This window comes from Culex quinquefasciatus, chromosome 2 (assembly GCF_015732765.1).
Source record: "Culex quinquefasciatus strain JHB chromosome 2, VPISU_Cqui_1.0_pri_paternal, whole genome shotgun sequence".
Taxonomy (NCBI): domain Eukaryota; kingdom Metazoa; phylum Arthropoda; class Insecta; order Diptera; family Culicidae; genus Culex; species Culex quinquefasciatus.
In genome coordinates this window covers 78783816-78801553 of record NC_051862.1, presented here as the reverse complement: position 1 = coordinate 78801553, position 17738 = coordinate 78783816, and the positions used below count along the sequence as shown (strand labels likewise).

The following is a 17738-nucleotide window of genomic DNA, read 5'->3' as shown; positions in this document are numbered from 1 at the left end:
GTAAAAAAGGATTATTAACTTAGGAGAATGCACTTTTAACTATTTTCAGCTACATAATTGTATTTAAATTACATAAAAAATAAGTTTTATGAAAAATAGCGGACCGTTTTTTTTATTGAAAATTAAAGACCGTTTTTGATGGGGGAGTGGGGAGTGGAGGAGAACAATTTTTGCCTTCCTCAAGCTACGAAAATGAACTTTTTATAAATAGCTCGGAGACCCACATTCATGTTTACATATCGACTCAGAATAGAAAACTGAACAGATGTATGTCTGTGTGTATGTATGTGTGTATGTGTGTGACCAAAATTGTTACTCAGTCTTAGCACTTGCACAACCGATTTTGATCAAACCGGTCTCATTCGACTTGGTTTATTATCCCAAACTATGCTATTGAAGTTCGACAAATCCGAAACATTGAATATCTGGTAACTCTGTCTCATGCTCTGATCACTTTAGTGATTTTTGAGTATTTTTTTAATTCCGGATATAAAAAAATGATTAAATTTGTGTCCAAACCCATCATATCGCATAGTGTTGGAAAAGAGTGAGGAAGGCATCAACCACATCCCGAGCATTGGTAAATAACAATAACGGAGAAAAATGAGCTCCCAAAATCGTGAACAAGTGTTCAAACCACGAACAAAGTATTCCAATCCCATGGTACGTTTTTTGGAAATCGTACCATGGGATTTGAACAATTTGTTCGTGGTTCCCATTTTCATGAACGCTTGTTCACGATTTTGGGAACTCTTTTTTCTCCGTGTATCAATACAAAATTTTGGTATTCCTAGACCCTTTAACATTTGTCTTAAAGATTATGCAAGAGCAAAACTTGGTATCATACCAATTTAAGGTATTGTTGAAAAAAAAAATGGTTGAAATTTCTCAAAGTCGGGATAAACAAATACATTGATTCCCGAGCAGGCATAAGTAACACGGGAGTACTAAATTTTGGTATTATTCGAGCAAATAACAGCGACCAGTATGTGCCATTGATTGCCCAGTAATAGATGATAAAATACCATGAAATCATACCAAAGCAATGTTCGAAAATCCAGAAGACCTCAACTTGGTATTGAAATGGTTTAATTTTGTGGTATTCCCGCGCCCTTGGAATAACATGTTTTGGTATTGTTGTGGTCTTCCACATACAAGATTTTGGTATGATTTCATGGTATTTTATCATCTATTACTAGGCAACCAAGTAATACCAAAATTTAGTACTCCCGTGTTATTTACCTCTGCTCGGGATAGATGGATTAAGTTTTTAGCCCAAATTTTTTTTCTTGCATAACTTTTGAAAAAAAATCTAAGCACTGACAAAAAAATCTGGTAAAAAATATGTTTGTTTTGCACTTTGAATTGGAATTTCAAAAAAAAATCAAGTAATTTAATCGAGCCAGAACATAGAAAATATTATTCGGATTGTTTTCAATCTAAATGTATTGAAAGATACAATTGAATATAAAATTGTAAAAGAAAAAATACATTGTACTTCCCATTAAATGACATTTTCCATGATTTGGTGCCAAAAGTAGGAAAAGGTTTTCCATGTTTTAAATGATTAAAGATACCATTATTTACAGTACATTGTAACTCGTTTGCTATCTAATGAAACGACTGCGGCAAGGTGATAACATACCACAAAAAATCAAACATTAAAATTATTCAATAACAGTTTAATAGAATCATTAAAAAATAAATATTTAATGATTTAAAAAATAAATTCAAAATTATTATTTCGCTCGCAAACATTCTGTTGGTTTCAAAATATGCATCAAAAATGTTTTTTCTCTTCAACCCGCATTGACACACTCTCACATCCATTCAGTTCCTTTCTTGCATGCAAGTTAATGAAAACTCCATGGTTCACCTATTGACAGTCCCTTCTTCATTTCATTCATGTACTCCCTACAAAGCAGAGATACACCCCGTCCACTATTGCTCGCACATATCACAAAGCCAGTCGATCAGCAACACCAAAACATGAACTACCTGGAGAATTTGCTGATCTACTTCAGCAATCTGTCCACGTTCTACATTTTCAGTGTGGCCATTTCGGTGGCCGTGGTAATTCTGACCATCTACATAGGAATGGTGACCCGGTTCACGCTCGGCACGTCGGGAGAGGTCACCGTCGATAGCAAGCATCAGGTATTTGGAATTTGCTGGTTGGCTCTCAAGGTCATTCTTTTTCTTTCTTTATGGAACTGTTATGATATTGCTGTTGCAGAAATTGGTCAGTGGAGCAGGTTCGGGCGATGGCGACGAGGGTAGCGATGCAAGTGACGATGATGATTTTAGAAGGATTGAATCCGTGGGACAGATTAAGACGGCCAAGCTAAAGTCGCTGGAAAATACCCTGACAGACGAGCAAAGGCAGGAGGAGAGAGAGTAAGATGCTTTTTTTTTCTTTTTGAGATGTTTGATTATTTTATGATTTTTAACATTGCAGAATTGAAAGAAAGCAATTGGCAGCCATATTCGAGCTCCTGAAGAAACAGAACGATGAATTCAGCTTAGGCTCGAATCTGGACGAGGACGATCTCCACGAGCAGCTCAGTCTTTATCGGTGAAACAGTCATGATATAATTTGAATTTGTAATAGTAATTCTGCATGATTCTAGTCAAAAATACCAAGAAGGTATGAACAAATGCAACACTGTGCAACAATTTACCAAAATATGTATTAAATTGAAAAGTTTTTGTATTTTCAAATAAATGGACATATCAGTTGAAAATACTATCAAAATCTGAACCGATGTTAATGCCGAACTTTTAAAAGTAGTTCAGGAAACAAGTTCCAAAATGATAAGTTTTTAGCACCAGTCGTACATTTATCCAACAATACAAGTCAAGAAATACTTTTCGATAATATGTTGATTTTTAACACATATCGTCACTGTCGTGCAATCTTGTCGCTTGTCGGTTTTGGGTCAAATTGAATAAAGAACGTTCACAATGCCTTACCTTTTGGCTTTCACAGATCCCCAATATTCGATTCCAATGCTAAAATATTCAATAAAAATCGAAAAACCCCGCGCATTGCTGTCACTCTTCATGTGAAAGTTTCAATCTTGGCACAGCCTGAAAATTGATGTAAGTGCCAAAGGGATTTCAGGTCAGAACGCGTTTGACACACGTAACTGCCAGACTACCGTAAACATTTGTAATTATAACTCGGGACTCCGGCAACCAAATTCTAACAAACTTCGGGACAATACATATAATGGTCAACCAAACATAATTAAAATTAGCTAAATTTGAACGGTTATTGTTTACTTTGTGTACTCAATTTTTTGTTTATTCAAAGTCAAATATTAGAACGCCCGTTTTTTGGAACGTCAAAATGCGACCTGCAACAAGATAGACGGCAACGTCGATTTGAAAACTTTTTTTTCGAAAGTAAGATCAATACAATGAATTATTCAAAACACATTTAGATCAAATGTATGGCTAAAGATGTGAAATAAAAGAACGCATGTTTAGTAGATTAAAATATACTATTTTATTATTAATTTTGCTTGATTTCGTCACGAGAGCTGTTGTGTCCATCCATGTAAAGCTCCTACAGCGACTACTTTCCTTTGTTTTTACATAAATATGCTGTTTTGCTTTTTGCTGCATACGACCAAAGTTTTATTTTGTTTTACAAGATCTACCTAATGTGCTCAATGCTCGCTCCTATCCTTTGAGACTGTCTCTCGTTTCGCTTGGCTTAATACGTGTGTGACTGATCTTCAGTTTACTTTTACACATGATTCCACAATGCAATCAAACATCAACACTTATCCTATATCTCGCTTGCTGTAGCAATGATCTCATCACATGTCCTCACGTTCTCACATACACAGTTATTACTATCGTACTAGTAGGAGTATTACTACACATTACTCTTTTATGTATATTTTTATACAAAACTTAAGTCATGCTTACTTCGCAAGTTTCGTCACTCGGGTAAGTCGGTTCCTAGCTGCTGCTTTCCTTCTTAGTACGGAAATGAAGTTGGGAAAGTTTGCAAAAAGGGATTCGCAATTGGGAACAGTCAGATTGTTTTAGTTCTTAGTATCAAAGTTTGCAAGAGTTGTTGTCTATTACGCTTACAGCACGTTGTCTTACAAGAGTATGAGATACATCGATAACTTAGTGAAGATAATGGAGAAATAAACAAAATGGGTATTGTAGTTAAAGCTCTTCTAAGTTCTACTCTGCGGCTTCAAATTTCGGATCTCTAGCGAACTCGGGGAAGTGTAGCTTCGCTCTGTTGAGTCAAGGTTCAGCGCGCAGTGGAAGCCTCTAGCAGGGACTGGGTGGCGTTGTATGCCAACGTGGTCGCCAGGGTCAACAGATTGTTGGAGTCCAGACCGCTGGTGCTGGTCTCGACGTCCGCCCCGGTTGGCAGCAGCGGGTTTAATACTGAGGATGACTGCGCCAGCGTTGAAGTGGCCACGGGAAAGGATATGCTGCTGGTTGTGGTGTCGGGCGATACCGTTGACGTACTCGACTGAAGTATCGCCGACGAGAGTGTCGTCAGAACGGCAGCTACGGCCGTCGTCGTGCTGGTAGTGCTGCTACTTAAGCTAAGGTTGTTGAACGGCGGTTGGTTGGGCTTCGGTGGAACGAACGGATACTGGGGACACGGATTGGGCAGCTGAGCACCCAGCATGGACTCGAAAACGTACCCCACCAACGAACCCGCCGTAAGTCCGATGTTGTACGAAAGTGTCATCATGTTGCCGGTGACCTCCTTAAGCGTAGCCGAAACCTTGTCCGGTGCCAACATCATTGGCAAACTGCCAGCCAAGCCATTGGTGATTCCGAGAGCTGCCGTGAAGACGAAAGCTGACGCTTCTCCAGCAATTACAGGTTGATCTCGGGGAGAACAGCACAGCAAAATCAACGGAACCAGCAGTGCTCGCAAGCCGGACATCAGTATCAGTTGCCGGCGGGACCAGTTGTACGGAACGGCTGCCAGCAGCTTTCCGATTACGTCGGAAGTGTTAAAGGTGAACATTAGCAGCACCGGCATCCATGTGCCCAAATTGCAGGAGATGATCTCCGATTCGATACCCGGATAGAGGGAAAGTGTAACGCAGTACGCCAAAGCGATGCACGCCATGTACGGATAGATAGCGTGCGCTACCTTCCACCGGGACTCCAGCCCACCTAAAACAAAGCACACTAGTTAGAGCGCGTTAAGTGCGCAAATTGCCATGCTAACCGCACAGCAAAACCCCGCACACTTACTGCGAAAGCTGCCCAACCGGCTGGAGCTGCAAATGTCCGGCGTCATCACGTGTTCCACCTTGAACGCCACGTTTGGCACCTCGTGCGATGACCCCGTTGCCGAGGTGGGCGACGTTACGGGCCGGTTGGTGGTGTTGGTCGTAACGCTCGTCGTTGTCGACGTCAAATTGTTGATGTTGGTTTCCAGCACGCTTTCCCCTCCGCTGGGGTTCGACAGCTCGTACACGGGATTACTGCAAAAAATGTTAGGGTGAGTTATTGAAGTTTTGTGAACTGTTTTTAACCGTACCTAAAGCTCAGCGTTGTGGTTCCCGGTGGAATGTGCACCGGAGGGCTGGACTCCAGCGCCAACACTCCGTATCGAGCACTCGCTAGATCCCCATCGATGGTGTCACTCTGAAAGATGAAACTTACTGTCATGTGTGCCTACGAGTCCCCCGTATGAGTGCTCTTACCAGCGTATGTTCATCGTCAGGTCGCAGCACTATTTTGGCACAAGCCTTCATATGGTATCGCACAAACGGCGAATGAGTCGTGATCGAGTGAAGCACGTAACTGAACGCGATGTACACGGTCGACGTCAGGAAAAATATCGCCGTTGACGCGCGATCACTTTTGATGAGAAGCTTTGTGACCACCCGGTTCGATGACACCAAGAACCCGGCAATACCTTAAATAACAAAGAAAACTCTCGTAACACTACTCCACATCGTTTCAAATCATCATACTCTCGCCGGCCATCACCGCCTGGGTGTACTGCTTAGGTAGCATGCTGGCGAACCCGTAGAAGCTGGACTGCTGAACGGTGCAGCCCATCGCCACCAGCGAGACGGCGGCCAGGTTGACCGAGTACGCCGTATTGGCGGTGAACATGTGCCAAGCCACTTCGCACAGGGCCACAAAGACGAGCGTGGTGAAGGACACCGCGTATCCTGTCGATGGAGAGCACTCGTTATCGATCAGAAATTTTCATTGCGGTCTGGTATGTTTAGACAAGGCTTTTATATCTAGAACTACTTACCAAATGCGACACGCACTCGGAAGGGTGCGAGCGAAAGGAAAACATTGTTCAACAGCACCGTACACAGCGCCACGATGATGTACGTCATCGACATGTCCAGTGCGACCGACTGGCCCGGGAAGCGGGACTGCCAATAGTCGGCGGCAATAATGAAGCTGGAATAGTAAGTTTAGTAATAGTGATCAAAACAAGATATCCTCTTAGTTCATTTTAAAAATCATTTCATGTAGCATGACTGGCTCGTCGTTATGGAAAAATTACATAATGATCAAAATAAACCAGAAAAAAATGGCGTCAAAATTGAGAAAACTATCTAAAACTTTCCCGAAGAAAGTATTGTGCTATCTTGCTATCTCCTGTCGAAAGATACAGCATCCTCAAAACTGTTCTTAAACGTGTTTTTACTCGTGAATAAAAATCTACAACTTTTGAGCCATAGAGAAGTATGGTCAAAAATGTGGCCACCGAATTATCAATTTTTGAAAAAAAATGTGATTCTGCCAAAAATTTAAATTTCATACTTACAGTTTTTTTATATTTGATTTTAGTGAAATACCTTGAGCGACCATTTTTTATTTTTTTTAAAGTTTAGATAATTTGCTATAATATTGCAAAGTAAAAAAATGTGTGTAAAATCACATACAAAAGCATGCACATTAGGGTGTAATATCAAAATCTATTTTCCAGCACAGCACTTTTTTAGTTCCTTTTGGGATCCTAAACAACTCCCCAAAGTTTGGGAACGATTTGTTTGGTACTCACTTTGGGCAAAGCGATTCAATTTTCCTTATAAATTTGTATGGGAAACCCCATTTCTTTTGGATTTTGATATTTATAAAATCCACGTTTCATGTTTCATGTTTTGTCAGAATAATAATCATTATATTTCCAGAAATATTATGTTGAAAAACTGCGAACATAAAAAAAATCTTGCAGTTTCATAAATCAATTTAAACTCAATAAATCTTTTTTTCATTATACAATTTTGAAATAACTGTTGACGAACTTTTTCAGAATAAAAAAAAACAAATTCAGCATGACAATAATGCTTGAAAATTGAGCATGAGCATGAGCATGAGAGACCACCCATGGTTGTCCTTTTCCGTTGCTGAACAGAACCGTAATATCCTTTTAGCACTACTGATCATAGGCTTCGACTATCAAGTGGTATTTCCCTTATCAACAGCATGTATGAATGCGCTGAAAAGATAAAACACCCTGATTTCCAGAACAAGATCAGTTGCGAATAGGTAACAGTCATTGGCCACCAACGGCGCCCGCCATGTCAGTTTGTAGATCTCGATTTTAAGGGACGGGAATGTTAGTTAGCGCAGGTTGCTACTAGGGCAGCTGATTTACTCTGTGCTTACACCCCACGAGCGCCAGGAACCTGAAAATTGTTTAGTAGGATAGGGTGTTTGGTCAGGATTCATCATAGAAGATGATGATGCGACCCAAAATCATAGTGTTTGAAAGGTATTATATTTTATTCTCAAGGCAAACAACCGGATGCTGCGGATGAGACATTTCCCGTTTAACTGTTGTTAAATTTTTAATGAAATGGTTTAATCTTAGACAGCCGGCTGTGGAAAGATAAAACCAAATAATATTTATTTATGAAATGAGGTGTTAAACGCAATGCTGCAGTGATAGCGTAGTCTGATTTTTAATTATATAATCATTTAGTTCATGAATTTGTTACGGAATAGACGCGACGAACTCAATCATCAAGTGCCTTCCGATCTTCTTTCTGTTAGCTAGATAAGGTATTGATTTTCGTTGCCTCTAGAGCTACGATGCTATGGAGAGGGCTTAACACACAAACAACCGACGTCGAGCCCTCCGAGCTACAGAGCTATGGGAAGGTCTTTTCAACACAAAAAAGACTCGCGCACCACACGACGTTCTTGATGAATCAAAATAATTTTGTTACGCGATAAACCTAACGAACTCGGATCGTTTTTATCGAAAACTATATCACAATTCACGATAAAAATGCGAAACAAAAGGCACACACAAAAAAATCACTTTTCACTCCGAATATTTTTACGACCACGTGCTCCCTTTGCCAATTATGCACTCTCAGCATGACAATAATGCTTGAAAATTGTATACTTAACTAATAAATAAGCTGAACATTTTATTTCTTGTTTTCAGAATGACAGCTCAAAAAATTGATTGTGATGTTCAGTCAAGACCCGAAGAAAAAAATTTCCCTGTACAACCCGAAGCCTGCAAAATGCGTTACAGTAAATTTTCGCAGGCTTGGGAAATATGCAAAATAGCACCAAACTTCAATGTTTTATAGTGTTTTGGAATCGTCAGAATGTCTACTTTAAGGAAAAATATGCAAATTAGTGGATTTTTGGGCGGGGCTCGGGGGAGGGTGAACGAAAAATATCCGAGCAAAATGCGTTACAGTAAATTTGTAAAATTTATATCTTATGCAAAACATGACCAAAACTCAAAGTTTTATAGTGCTTTGGAAAGGTCTTCACATGAACTTTATGTTAAAAATATAAAAGACTACGTTTTCCATAAAGTTTTACTAAAAAGTTAAGTAAACATTTATTGTTCTATATACTAATATCAGGAAGAGAATAAAAACATGACTTTTCATTAGAAACATAATCAAGCGACATATCTAACTTCTCCAAATTTCATGAATAGTCATTCTGCAACAAAATTGAACCGATTTGAACCGGTTCACCCAACCAGTTCAATAGTTGTACCGGATGAACATTTTCAAATGTATGCGACATATCACTCTTTCTGCCTGAAAAGTCCAACAAAATTGAACCGATTCAGCTGAACCGGTTCATCCAACCGGTTCAATAGTTGTACCGGTTGAACATTTCTGGCACAAAATGTAGCATGCGACATATCTAACTCTTTCAAATTGCCTGAAAAGTCATTATGTAGCAAAATTGAACCGATTCAGCTGAACCGGTTCATCCAACCGGTTCGATAGTTGTACCGGTTAAACATTTCTGGCACAAAATGTAGCATGCGACATGTCTAACTCTTTCAAATTGCCTGAAAAGTCATTCTGTAACAAAATTGAACCGATTCAACTGAACCGGTTCACCCAACCGATTCAATAGTTGTACCGGTTGAACATTTCTGGCACAAAATGTAGCATGCGACATATCTAACTCTTTCAAATTGCCTGAAAAGTCATTTTGTAATAAAATTGAACCGATTAAGCTGAACCGGTTCATCCAACCGATTCAATAGTTGTACCGGTTGAACATTTCTGGCACAACATGTAGCATGCGACATATATAACTCTTTCAAATTGCCTGAAAAGTCATTCTGTAACAAAATTGAACCGATTCAGTTGAACCGGTTCATCCAACTGGTTCAATAGTTGTACCGGTTGAACATTTCTGGCACAAAATGTAGAATGCGACATATCTAACTCTTTCAAATTGCCTGAAAAGTCATTTTGTAACAAAATTGAACCGATTCAGCTGAACCGGTGCATCCAACCGGTTCAATAGTTGTACCGGTTGAACATTTCTGGCACAAAATGTAGCATGCGACATATCTAACTCTTTCAAATTGCCTGAAAAGTTATTCTGTAACAAAATTGAACCAATTCAGCTGAACCGGTTCATCCAGCCGGTTCGATAGTTGTACCGATTGAACATTTCTGGCACAACAAGTATCATGCGACTTGTCTAACTCTTTCAAATTGCCTGAAAAGTCATTTTGTAACAAAATTGAACCGATTCGGCTGAACCGGTTCATCTTACCGGTTGAAAAGTTATGCTTCCTTAAATTTTTAATATTCTTTAATTCTCTAAATTCTTAAAATTCTTAAAATTCTTAAAATTCTTAAAATTCTTAAAATTCTTAAAATTCTTAAAATTCTTAAAATTCTTAAAATTCTTAAAATTCTTAAAATTCTTAAAATTCTTAAAATTCTTAAAATTCTTAAAATTCTTAAAATTCTTAAAATTCTTAAAATTCTTAAAATTCTTAAAATTCTTAAAATTCTTAAAATTCTTAAAATTCTTAAAATTCTTAAAATTCTTAAAATTCTTAAAATTCTTAAAATTCTTAAAATTCTTAAAATTCTTAAAATTCTTAAAATTCTTAAAATTCTTAAAATTCTTAAAATTCTTAAAATTCTTAAAATTCTTAAAATTCTTAAAATTCTTAAAATTCTTAAAATTCTTAAAATTCTTAAAATTCTTAAAATTCTTAAAATTCTTAAAATTCTTAAAATTCTTAAAATTCTTAAAATTCTTAAAATTCTTAAAATTTTAAAATTCTTAAAATTCTTAAAATTCTTAAAATTCTTAAAATTTTAAAATTCTTAAAATTCTTAAAATTCTTAAAATTCTTAAAATTCTTAAAATTTTAAAATTCTTAAAATTCTTAACATTCTTAAATTCTTAAAATTCTTTTTAAAATTCTTTAAAATTTTAAAATTCTTAAAATTTTAAAATTCTTTAAAATTCTCTAAATTCTTTAAATTCTTTAAATTCTTTAAATTATTTAAATTCTTTAAATTCTTTAAATTCTTTAAATTCTTTAAATTCTTTAAATTCTTTAAATTCTTTAAATTCTTTAAATTCTTTAAATTCTTTAAATTCTTTAAATTCTTTAAATTCTTTAAATTCTTTAAATTCTTTAAATTCTTTAAATTCTTTAAATTCTTTAAATTCTTTAAATTCTTTAAATTCTTTAAATTCTTTAAATTCTTTAAATTCTTTAAATTCTTTAAATTCTTTAAATTCTTTAAATTCTTTAAATTCTTTAAATTCTTTAAATTCTTTAAATTCTTTAAATTCTTTAAATTCTTTAAATTCTTTAAATTCTTTAAATTCTTTAAATTCTTTAAATTCTTTAAATTCTTTAAATTCTTTAAATTCTTTAAATTCTTTAAATTCTTTAAATTCTTTAAATTCTTTAAATTCTTTAAATTCTTTAAATTCTTTCAATTCTTTCAATTCTTTAAATTCTTTAAATTCTTTAAATTCTTTAAAATCTTTAAATTCTTTAAATTCTTTCAATTCAATTCAATTGTGTTTTTATTAGAATTTAACAGTTCTGCTCCAGGATGTTACATTTGCAATTCAGAGATTTGGAGAACCTTTCAACTGAGATCAATTCATAAGCCTTTGCAGGGAGGATACATATTTCTAAGTTTAGATTTTGCTAACTGGGTGTTCTTTTTTTAAATTCTTTAAATTCTTTAAATTCTTTAAATTCTTTAAATTCTTTAAATTCTTTAAATTCTTTAAATTCTTTAAATTCTTTAAATTCTTTAAATTCTTTAAATTCTTTAAATTCTTTAAATTCTTTAAATTCTTTAAATTCTTTAAATTCTTTAAATTCTTTAAATTCTTTAAATTCTTTAAATTCTTGATTTTTTTTAAATTCTTTAAGAATTTAGAGAATATAAAGAATTAAAAAAAATTAAAGAATTTAAGGAAGCATAACTTTTCAACCGGTTAGATGAACCGGTTCAGCTGAATCGGTTCAATTTTGTTACAGAATAACTTTTCAGGCAATTTGAAAGAGTAAGACATGTCACATGATTCATTTTGTGCCAGAAATGTTCAACTGGTACAACTATTGAACCGGTTGGGTGAACCGGTTAAACTGAATCGGTTCAATTTTGTTACTTAATGACTTTTCAGGCAATTTGAAAGAGTTAGACATGTCACATAATACATTTTGTGCCAGAAATGTTCAACCGGTACAACTATTGAACCGGTTGGGTGAACCGGTTCAGTTGAATCGGTTCAATTTTGTTACAGAATGACTTTTCAGGCAATTTGAAAGAGTTAGACATGTCGCATGCTACATTTTGTGCCAGAAATGTTTAACCGGTACAACTATCGAACCGGTTGGATGAACCGGTTCAGCTGAATCGGTTCAATTTTGCTACATAATGACTTTTCAGGCAATTTGAAAGAGTTAGATATGTCGCATGCTACATTTTGTGCCAGAAATGTTCAACCGGTACAACTATCGAACCGGTTGGATGAACCGGTTCAGCTAAATCGGTTCAATTTTGCTACAGAATGACTTTTCAGGCAATTTGAAAGAGTTAGACATGTCGCATGATACATTTTGTGCCAGTAATGTTCAACCGGTACAACTATTGAACCGGTTGGGTGAACCGGTTCTGCTGAATCGGTTCAATTTTGTTGCAGAATGACTATTCATGAAATTTGGAGAAGTTAGATATGTCGCATGATTATGTTTCTAATGAAAAGTCATGTTTTTATTCTCTTCCTGATATTAGTATATAGAACAATAAATGTTTACTTAACTTTTTTAGTAAAACTTTATGGAAAACGTAGTCTTTTTATATTTTTAACATAAAGTTCATGTGAAGACCTTTCCAAAGCACTATAAAACTTTGAGTTTTAGTCATGTTTTGCATAAGATATAAATTTCACAAATTTACTGTAACGCATTTTGCTCGGATATTTTTTCGTTCACCCCCTCCCCCCCGAGCCCCGCCCAAAAATCCACTAATTTGCATATTTTTTCCTTAAAGTAGACATTCTGACGATTCCAAAACACTATAAAACATTGAAGTTTGGTGCTATTTTGCATATTTCCCAAGCCTGCGAAAATTTACTGTAACGCATTTTGCAGGCTTCGGGTTTTGACTGTTAATCAACTTTAAATATATCGTCGTTTGCGTGCTTCTTCTGAGTGACATAACTTGTTTTGGATAGATATGACCTGCTTTATTTACGCAATAATTACGTTTTGGAGCTTTGGTGTTTTCAGAAGAGTTGTGCAAATAGAAAGAGGCAACTTTTGGTTTGGGTGATTTTGAAAATCTAACTTTAAAGGAATATTTTTGGGAATTTTTTCGTCTTCTAGAAAGTTGTTGGCCAATTCAAGCAACTTTGTCGAAGACACCAAAATTTTATCTCGTAATCTACGCCTTCTATGACCAAATTTATAGAAAGCATCTGAGCAAACCTTCAAAAATCAGTTTTTTGGACGTGGCAATTTAGGGTTAACTTTTAGAGAAAAGTGATAATGGGAGCACTTTTAGAACTTAAAAAAACGAACATTTTCATTTTTTGACATATCAATTTGGACTCAAGGGTCAACAGTTACAGCCATTTTAAGGTAAAAAAGATGCAAATTTAAGACATAAATATCTCGAAAAGGCGCTAGCCAAATTATAAGCACCAGATTGCATTTGAAAGAGGAGATCTAGCACTACAAACGCTGAAAAAATCTCAGAGTGTTTTCCTTTAAACTCGAGATATCTTCATTTGAAAAAGTATAATTTTCAAGGGAAAACCATGTAGGACCACCCTAACGAAATTCGAAAATCTTTTTTACCTTCAAATGGCTGTAACTTTTGACCCTTAAGTCCAAATTGACATGTCAAAAAATGAAAATGATCGTTTTTTAAAGCTCTAAAAGTGCTCCCAATATCACTTTTCTCTAAAAGTTAACCCTGAATTGCCACGTTCAAAATACTGATTTTTGAAGGTTTGCTCAGATGCTTTCTATAAATTTGGTCATATAAGGCGTAGATTATGAGATAAAATTTTGGTGTCTTCGACAAAGTTACTTAAATTGGCCAGCCCAAGCCCAAATTTGGGAAAAAAAATCCCAAAAATATTCCTGTAAAGTTAGATTTTCAAAATCACCCTAATCGTGAACCACCCTAATTTTCAATCAAACCAAAAATTGCCTTTTTCTATTAGCAACAACTCTTCTCAAGACACCAAAGCTCCAAAACGTCACCATTTTTCGGAAAATCCATTTTCCACTTAATTTTGCGATCTGGACCATTGTGCATCGGGGTTTGAGTGTAGTTAGCAGCCTTATTCGTCCTCATTAATTTTTGATCGCGTATTGGGTGTTCACCTGAATAATCTTGAAATCAGTTATGCGGATTTGTGATTTTCCTTGTTCCATCAATCCCTTGAGATTTTCAGTGGTATTCAGTAGTTTTTTTTTCTTCCATGAAAGATGTTTTAAACATTCCTTTTATTATTTTTTCTATATTTTCCATAACATTTTTGAATAGTGAGAATAATAACTCAATTAGTTATCTAAATGCAGCTACTTATCTTACGTTTGAAATAAGATTATTTTCGAAACAGAGTTTAAATACTGAGTTTTTCAATTTTCAGTAATTTTTTTTCAGTTTTTTTTCACCTAAGGCTCACTGTTTTTAATGAGTACCCGACGCGATTGGTAGTGAGCACTGTATTTCTTATGGAGTTAACTGTCAAACTATCAATCTAATCGGGTTTAAGTTCATAAAATATTTAAAATATCTTCGGAAAAAACTTAAAAGTCATTTACGTTGTAGCAACTCATTAACAGGTAACCAATCACAAACTAAAGATCATACTCTCAAATTAAAATTTCTTACTGCATCATATAATATCATTGCTATTCATAAGCCCACAGTTTGTTGGAGCTTGACTTATGATACCTGGAGCAACATTTGAAAAGGGCGCATAAGCATTTTGACAGCCAGAACTATTTTGCAAATTCCGAACCTACATGTAACTATTTAACAAAACCCACAGAATTAAAAAGTAGCTGAGAAGGCCAGCTTTAATTTTACATTAAGATTTTTGTGAAAAAGTCACCTGTTGGCTCGGAATTTGCAAAATAGTTTCAGCTGTCAAAATGCTTATCCGCCTAAGTAACATTTTTTTCCAGGAGTTCTAGAAGAGCTCTTTAAGATAGCTACAGCATAGCAATTTGGACCGCGGTAGGATAAAACTCTCTTCAAGTACTCTTCCAAACTCCTGAAAAAGTTTTGAAGAGTATTTTATCCTACCGCGGTCCAAATTTCTATGCTGTAGCTATCTTAAAGAGCTCTTCTAGAACTCATGGAAAAAAATTGTTATGTTATGTTATTCTTTTCTCGTGTTGCTCTAGATACTTTCATTTAATATTTTCAACACCCAGAATGATTTCAGCACAACCACCACTCAATTTTGAACCACCCAAAACCCGAGCACACACCTGTTATAGGGCAGCACAAAGCCAACGCCGGCCGTCATCAGCGCAAAAAAGACCAGCTTTCGCCGGTCCTGGGGTGGGCCTCCGCCCCCGCTACATCCGTCCATTTCCGGACTGTCCGAAGTGTCAAAGGCCCGCCTGGTGCCCTCGAGCGGTTCGTACGACGTATTACCACCTCCACCGCCTCCACCACCCCCTCCTCCTCCGCCACCATTCTCGGTGGCCTCCATCATTCTACGGGGGAGGCTGGCCTGGGTATTTTTTCGGAGCTGGATTTTTTGGTACTTTTTGACGATTTTCTTTTCTTACTTATTGCTGATTTTAATGTAGTTTTGTAAGGTTTCTTTACAAATCACAATCCTTGTCCTAAGGAAGGATTCATGGTGTCTGATTTGGGATTTACACAAAATCGATATTCAAGGCTGTTGTATATCCCATCACGACAGAGAGCTACAGTACTATTCCACTGTCCGTCTCGGCGGATTCAGTTCTTTTCCACATTTTTTTCACCAGCCTTCAGCAAACAACCTGAGGCCCCATCACCATCGTTCCGGCAGCAGTAGTCCCCACGGGTAACCACACCTAGGTAACGGGAAATCACCACGAAACTTTCCACGGCACGAAATCGAACCCAGCCTCAACCCGAGGAAAAACCACCCAAAACATGCACCTTTTCGATCATTCCGTCTGACTGTTCGAAGAGTGGTCGTTTTGGGGTGCAGAAAAATATGACATAAATCGTGACCCTTTTGCGCATGGTTGCAATATCTCCGGCGTTTTTCCAAAGCGCTCTCCCTCGCACGCTCTCTCTCTCTCTCACACACTCTCTCAGTGTGGAAAAGCCAAAACAACAATTTTTACACTCAAGAATTTCCCGGTGAGAGACCAAAACAGAGAACAAAACGGGGGTTGTTTATTGTTTGGTTTGGGAGGTTTTCGCTTTGCTCTCGCGAAATGAGAGTTTCTCAACAGGCGCGAAGCTGGTGGCGTGAAAACGTGTGGGGAAATTATTTAGACTAGGGCCAAAACAAGCAAAAATATTTAAGTGATACAGTCATCCCACATATTCGGAACGGTTTCCAGATCTTCCAATGTTCAAAAAATCATAGCAAATCGATAATTGAACTTAATGATTCGCTTTTACCTTCATTTGAAAGCTTTTCTTGCGATCTTTCGAATGCTGTATCGAACATCTGCAAAATTAAACTTTAAAATGAAGTTTTTGAAGAATTACTTTGACCCTTGAAATCCACAAATTCGGAACACTTTTTTCTTACGAATGTAAACAAACTTTGGATCTCTCCAGGAGTACATATTTATTACCAAATAATGACTTCACACACTGAAACCAATGAAACTCAAGCTTAGTGATGTTTTATACATGGTTTGATAACTTTTTTTTGTGAAAATATCAGTTAAATTCAGGTGTTCCACAATTGTGAGAGGCACAATAACATCCCACAATTATGAAACAGGCCATTTGGAGGCAGTGTTTTGCTGCTCTGGACAAAATAGTCTTGGAATGAAGTTTTTTGTTTAAAAAGTCCTGTTTTTACTAGTGAAATAGCAAGATAATGTCCAAATGAAGGTTCTAAAAATAGTAAGGTCGACAGAAAAGCTACTTTTGGCATGCAATTGACAAATTATCATAAAAGTGTTCCGAATTTGTGGGTGTTCCGAATTTGTGGGATGACTGTATCATTAACACACATCTTGAGTATGAAACAATACTAGCAACGGGATTCAAGTGCGCAATAAACAAACCAGTAAATAAATTTGAAATAAATCCAATCCAAATTCAATTCAATTCACTACAGTCCGTGCTCGAAAATCCGAAGTCTACGAGAAATTTCACCTGGAGTAATCGAACCATCGGATGATTAAATCAGGTAAAAATTGGGTCGTTAATTTTAAATATAAATTTTCAGTGGCAGAAAACTATTCATAATTTGTAATTTATGATGTATTGAATAAATCAAATAGAAGATTGTTAAATGTATGGTTACCTTTTTTATTAAGTTCATCAATAAAACATTTTTTTGGTAGAAAGGCCCTATCTAATCTGTTGATCAATTCAAGTTTGTAATTTTCTGTTTATGTGTCTAAATTGAGTTCCCAAAATATATGTATTGCTTTTTCATTCGTACCGTCATGGGCCTGACATTGGGTCTGGAGGATGAGATTCATACATATTTCAGCATTTTGGTAACACCCAACCTCACCTGAGACCCATTGTCACCCCTGATGGCGGGCTCCGTAGTCATGATTCTTTATAACAGTGATTTTGTAACTCATTTCTAAGTATTTAAAGAATCAGCATAATAACTCTATTTAATAAATTTTAATGTATTGCCTTATGATGTTTCTTTTAAATAAAAATAAGTAAAAAATGAATTAACAAGCAACCGTCTCATCATGTGAATGAAAAAAGTGTTTCAAAATGCATTTCACACTAGTTTACTGCCCATGCTTGCATAAATGTCCC

General features: G+C 36.2%; 2 protein-coding genes across 2 annotated transcripts; one reads left to right on the top strand and one right to left on the bottom strand.

The window, feature by feature from the left end:
• Positions 1-1911: 1911 nt before the first annotated feature.
• On the top strand, positions 1912-3497 carry LOC119767187 (matrix-remodeling-associated protein 7). The gene is made up of 3 exons (XM_038255146.1): positions 1912-2157; positions 2237-2397; positions 2459-3497. The coding sequence occupies exons 1-3, from the start codon at positions 1990-1992 to the stop codon at positions 2577-2579; spliced, it is 450 nt and encodes a 149-aa protein (XP_038111074.1). The 5' UTR covers positions 1912-1989; the 3' UTR covers positions 2580-3497.
• On the bottom strand, positions 3488-16004 carry LOC6052090 (equilibrative nucleoside transporter 4). Its single transcript, XM_038255145.1, has 7 exons — positions 15257-16004; positions 6272-6426; positions 5979-6182; positions 5706-5920; positions 5540-5646; positions 5251-5483; positions 3488-5169 (listed from the first exon to the last, which is right to left on the bottom strand). The coding sequence occupies exons 1-7, from the start codon at positions 15484-15486 to the stop codon at positions 4280-4282; spliced, it is 2034 nt and encodes a 677-aa protein (XP_038111073.1). The 5' UTR covers positions 15487-16004; the 3' UTR covers positions 3488-4279.
• Between the last annotated feature and the right edge of the window lie 1734 nt (positions 16005-17738).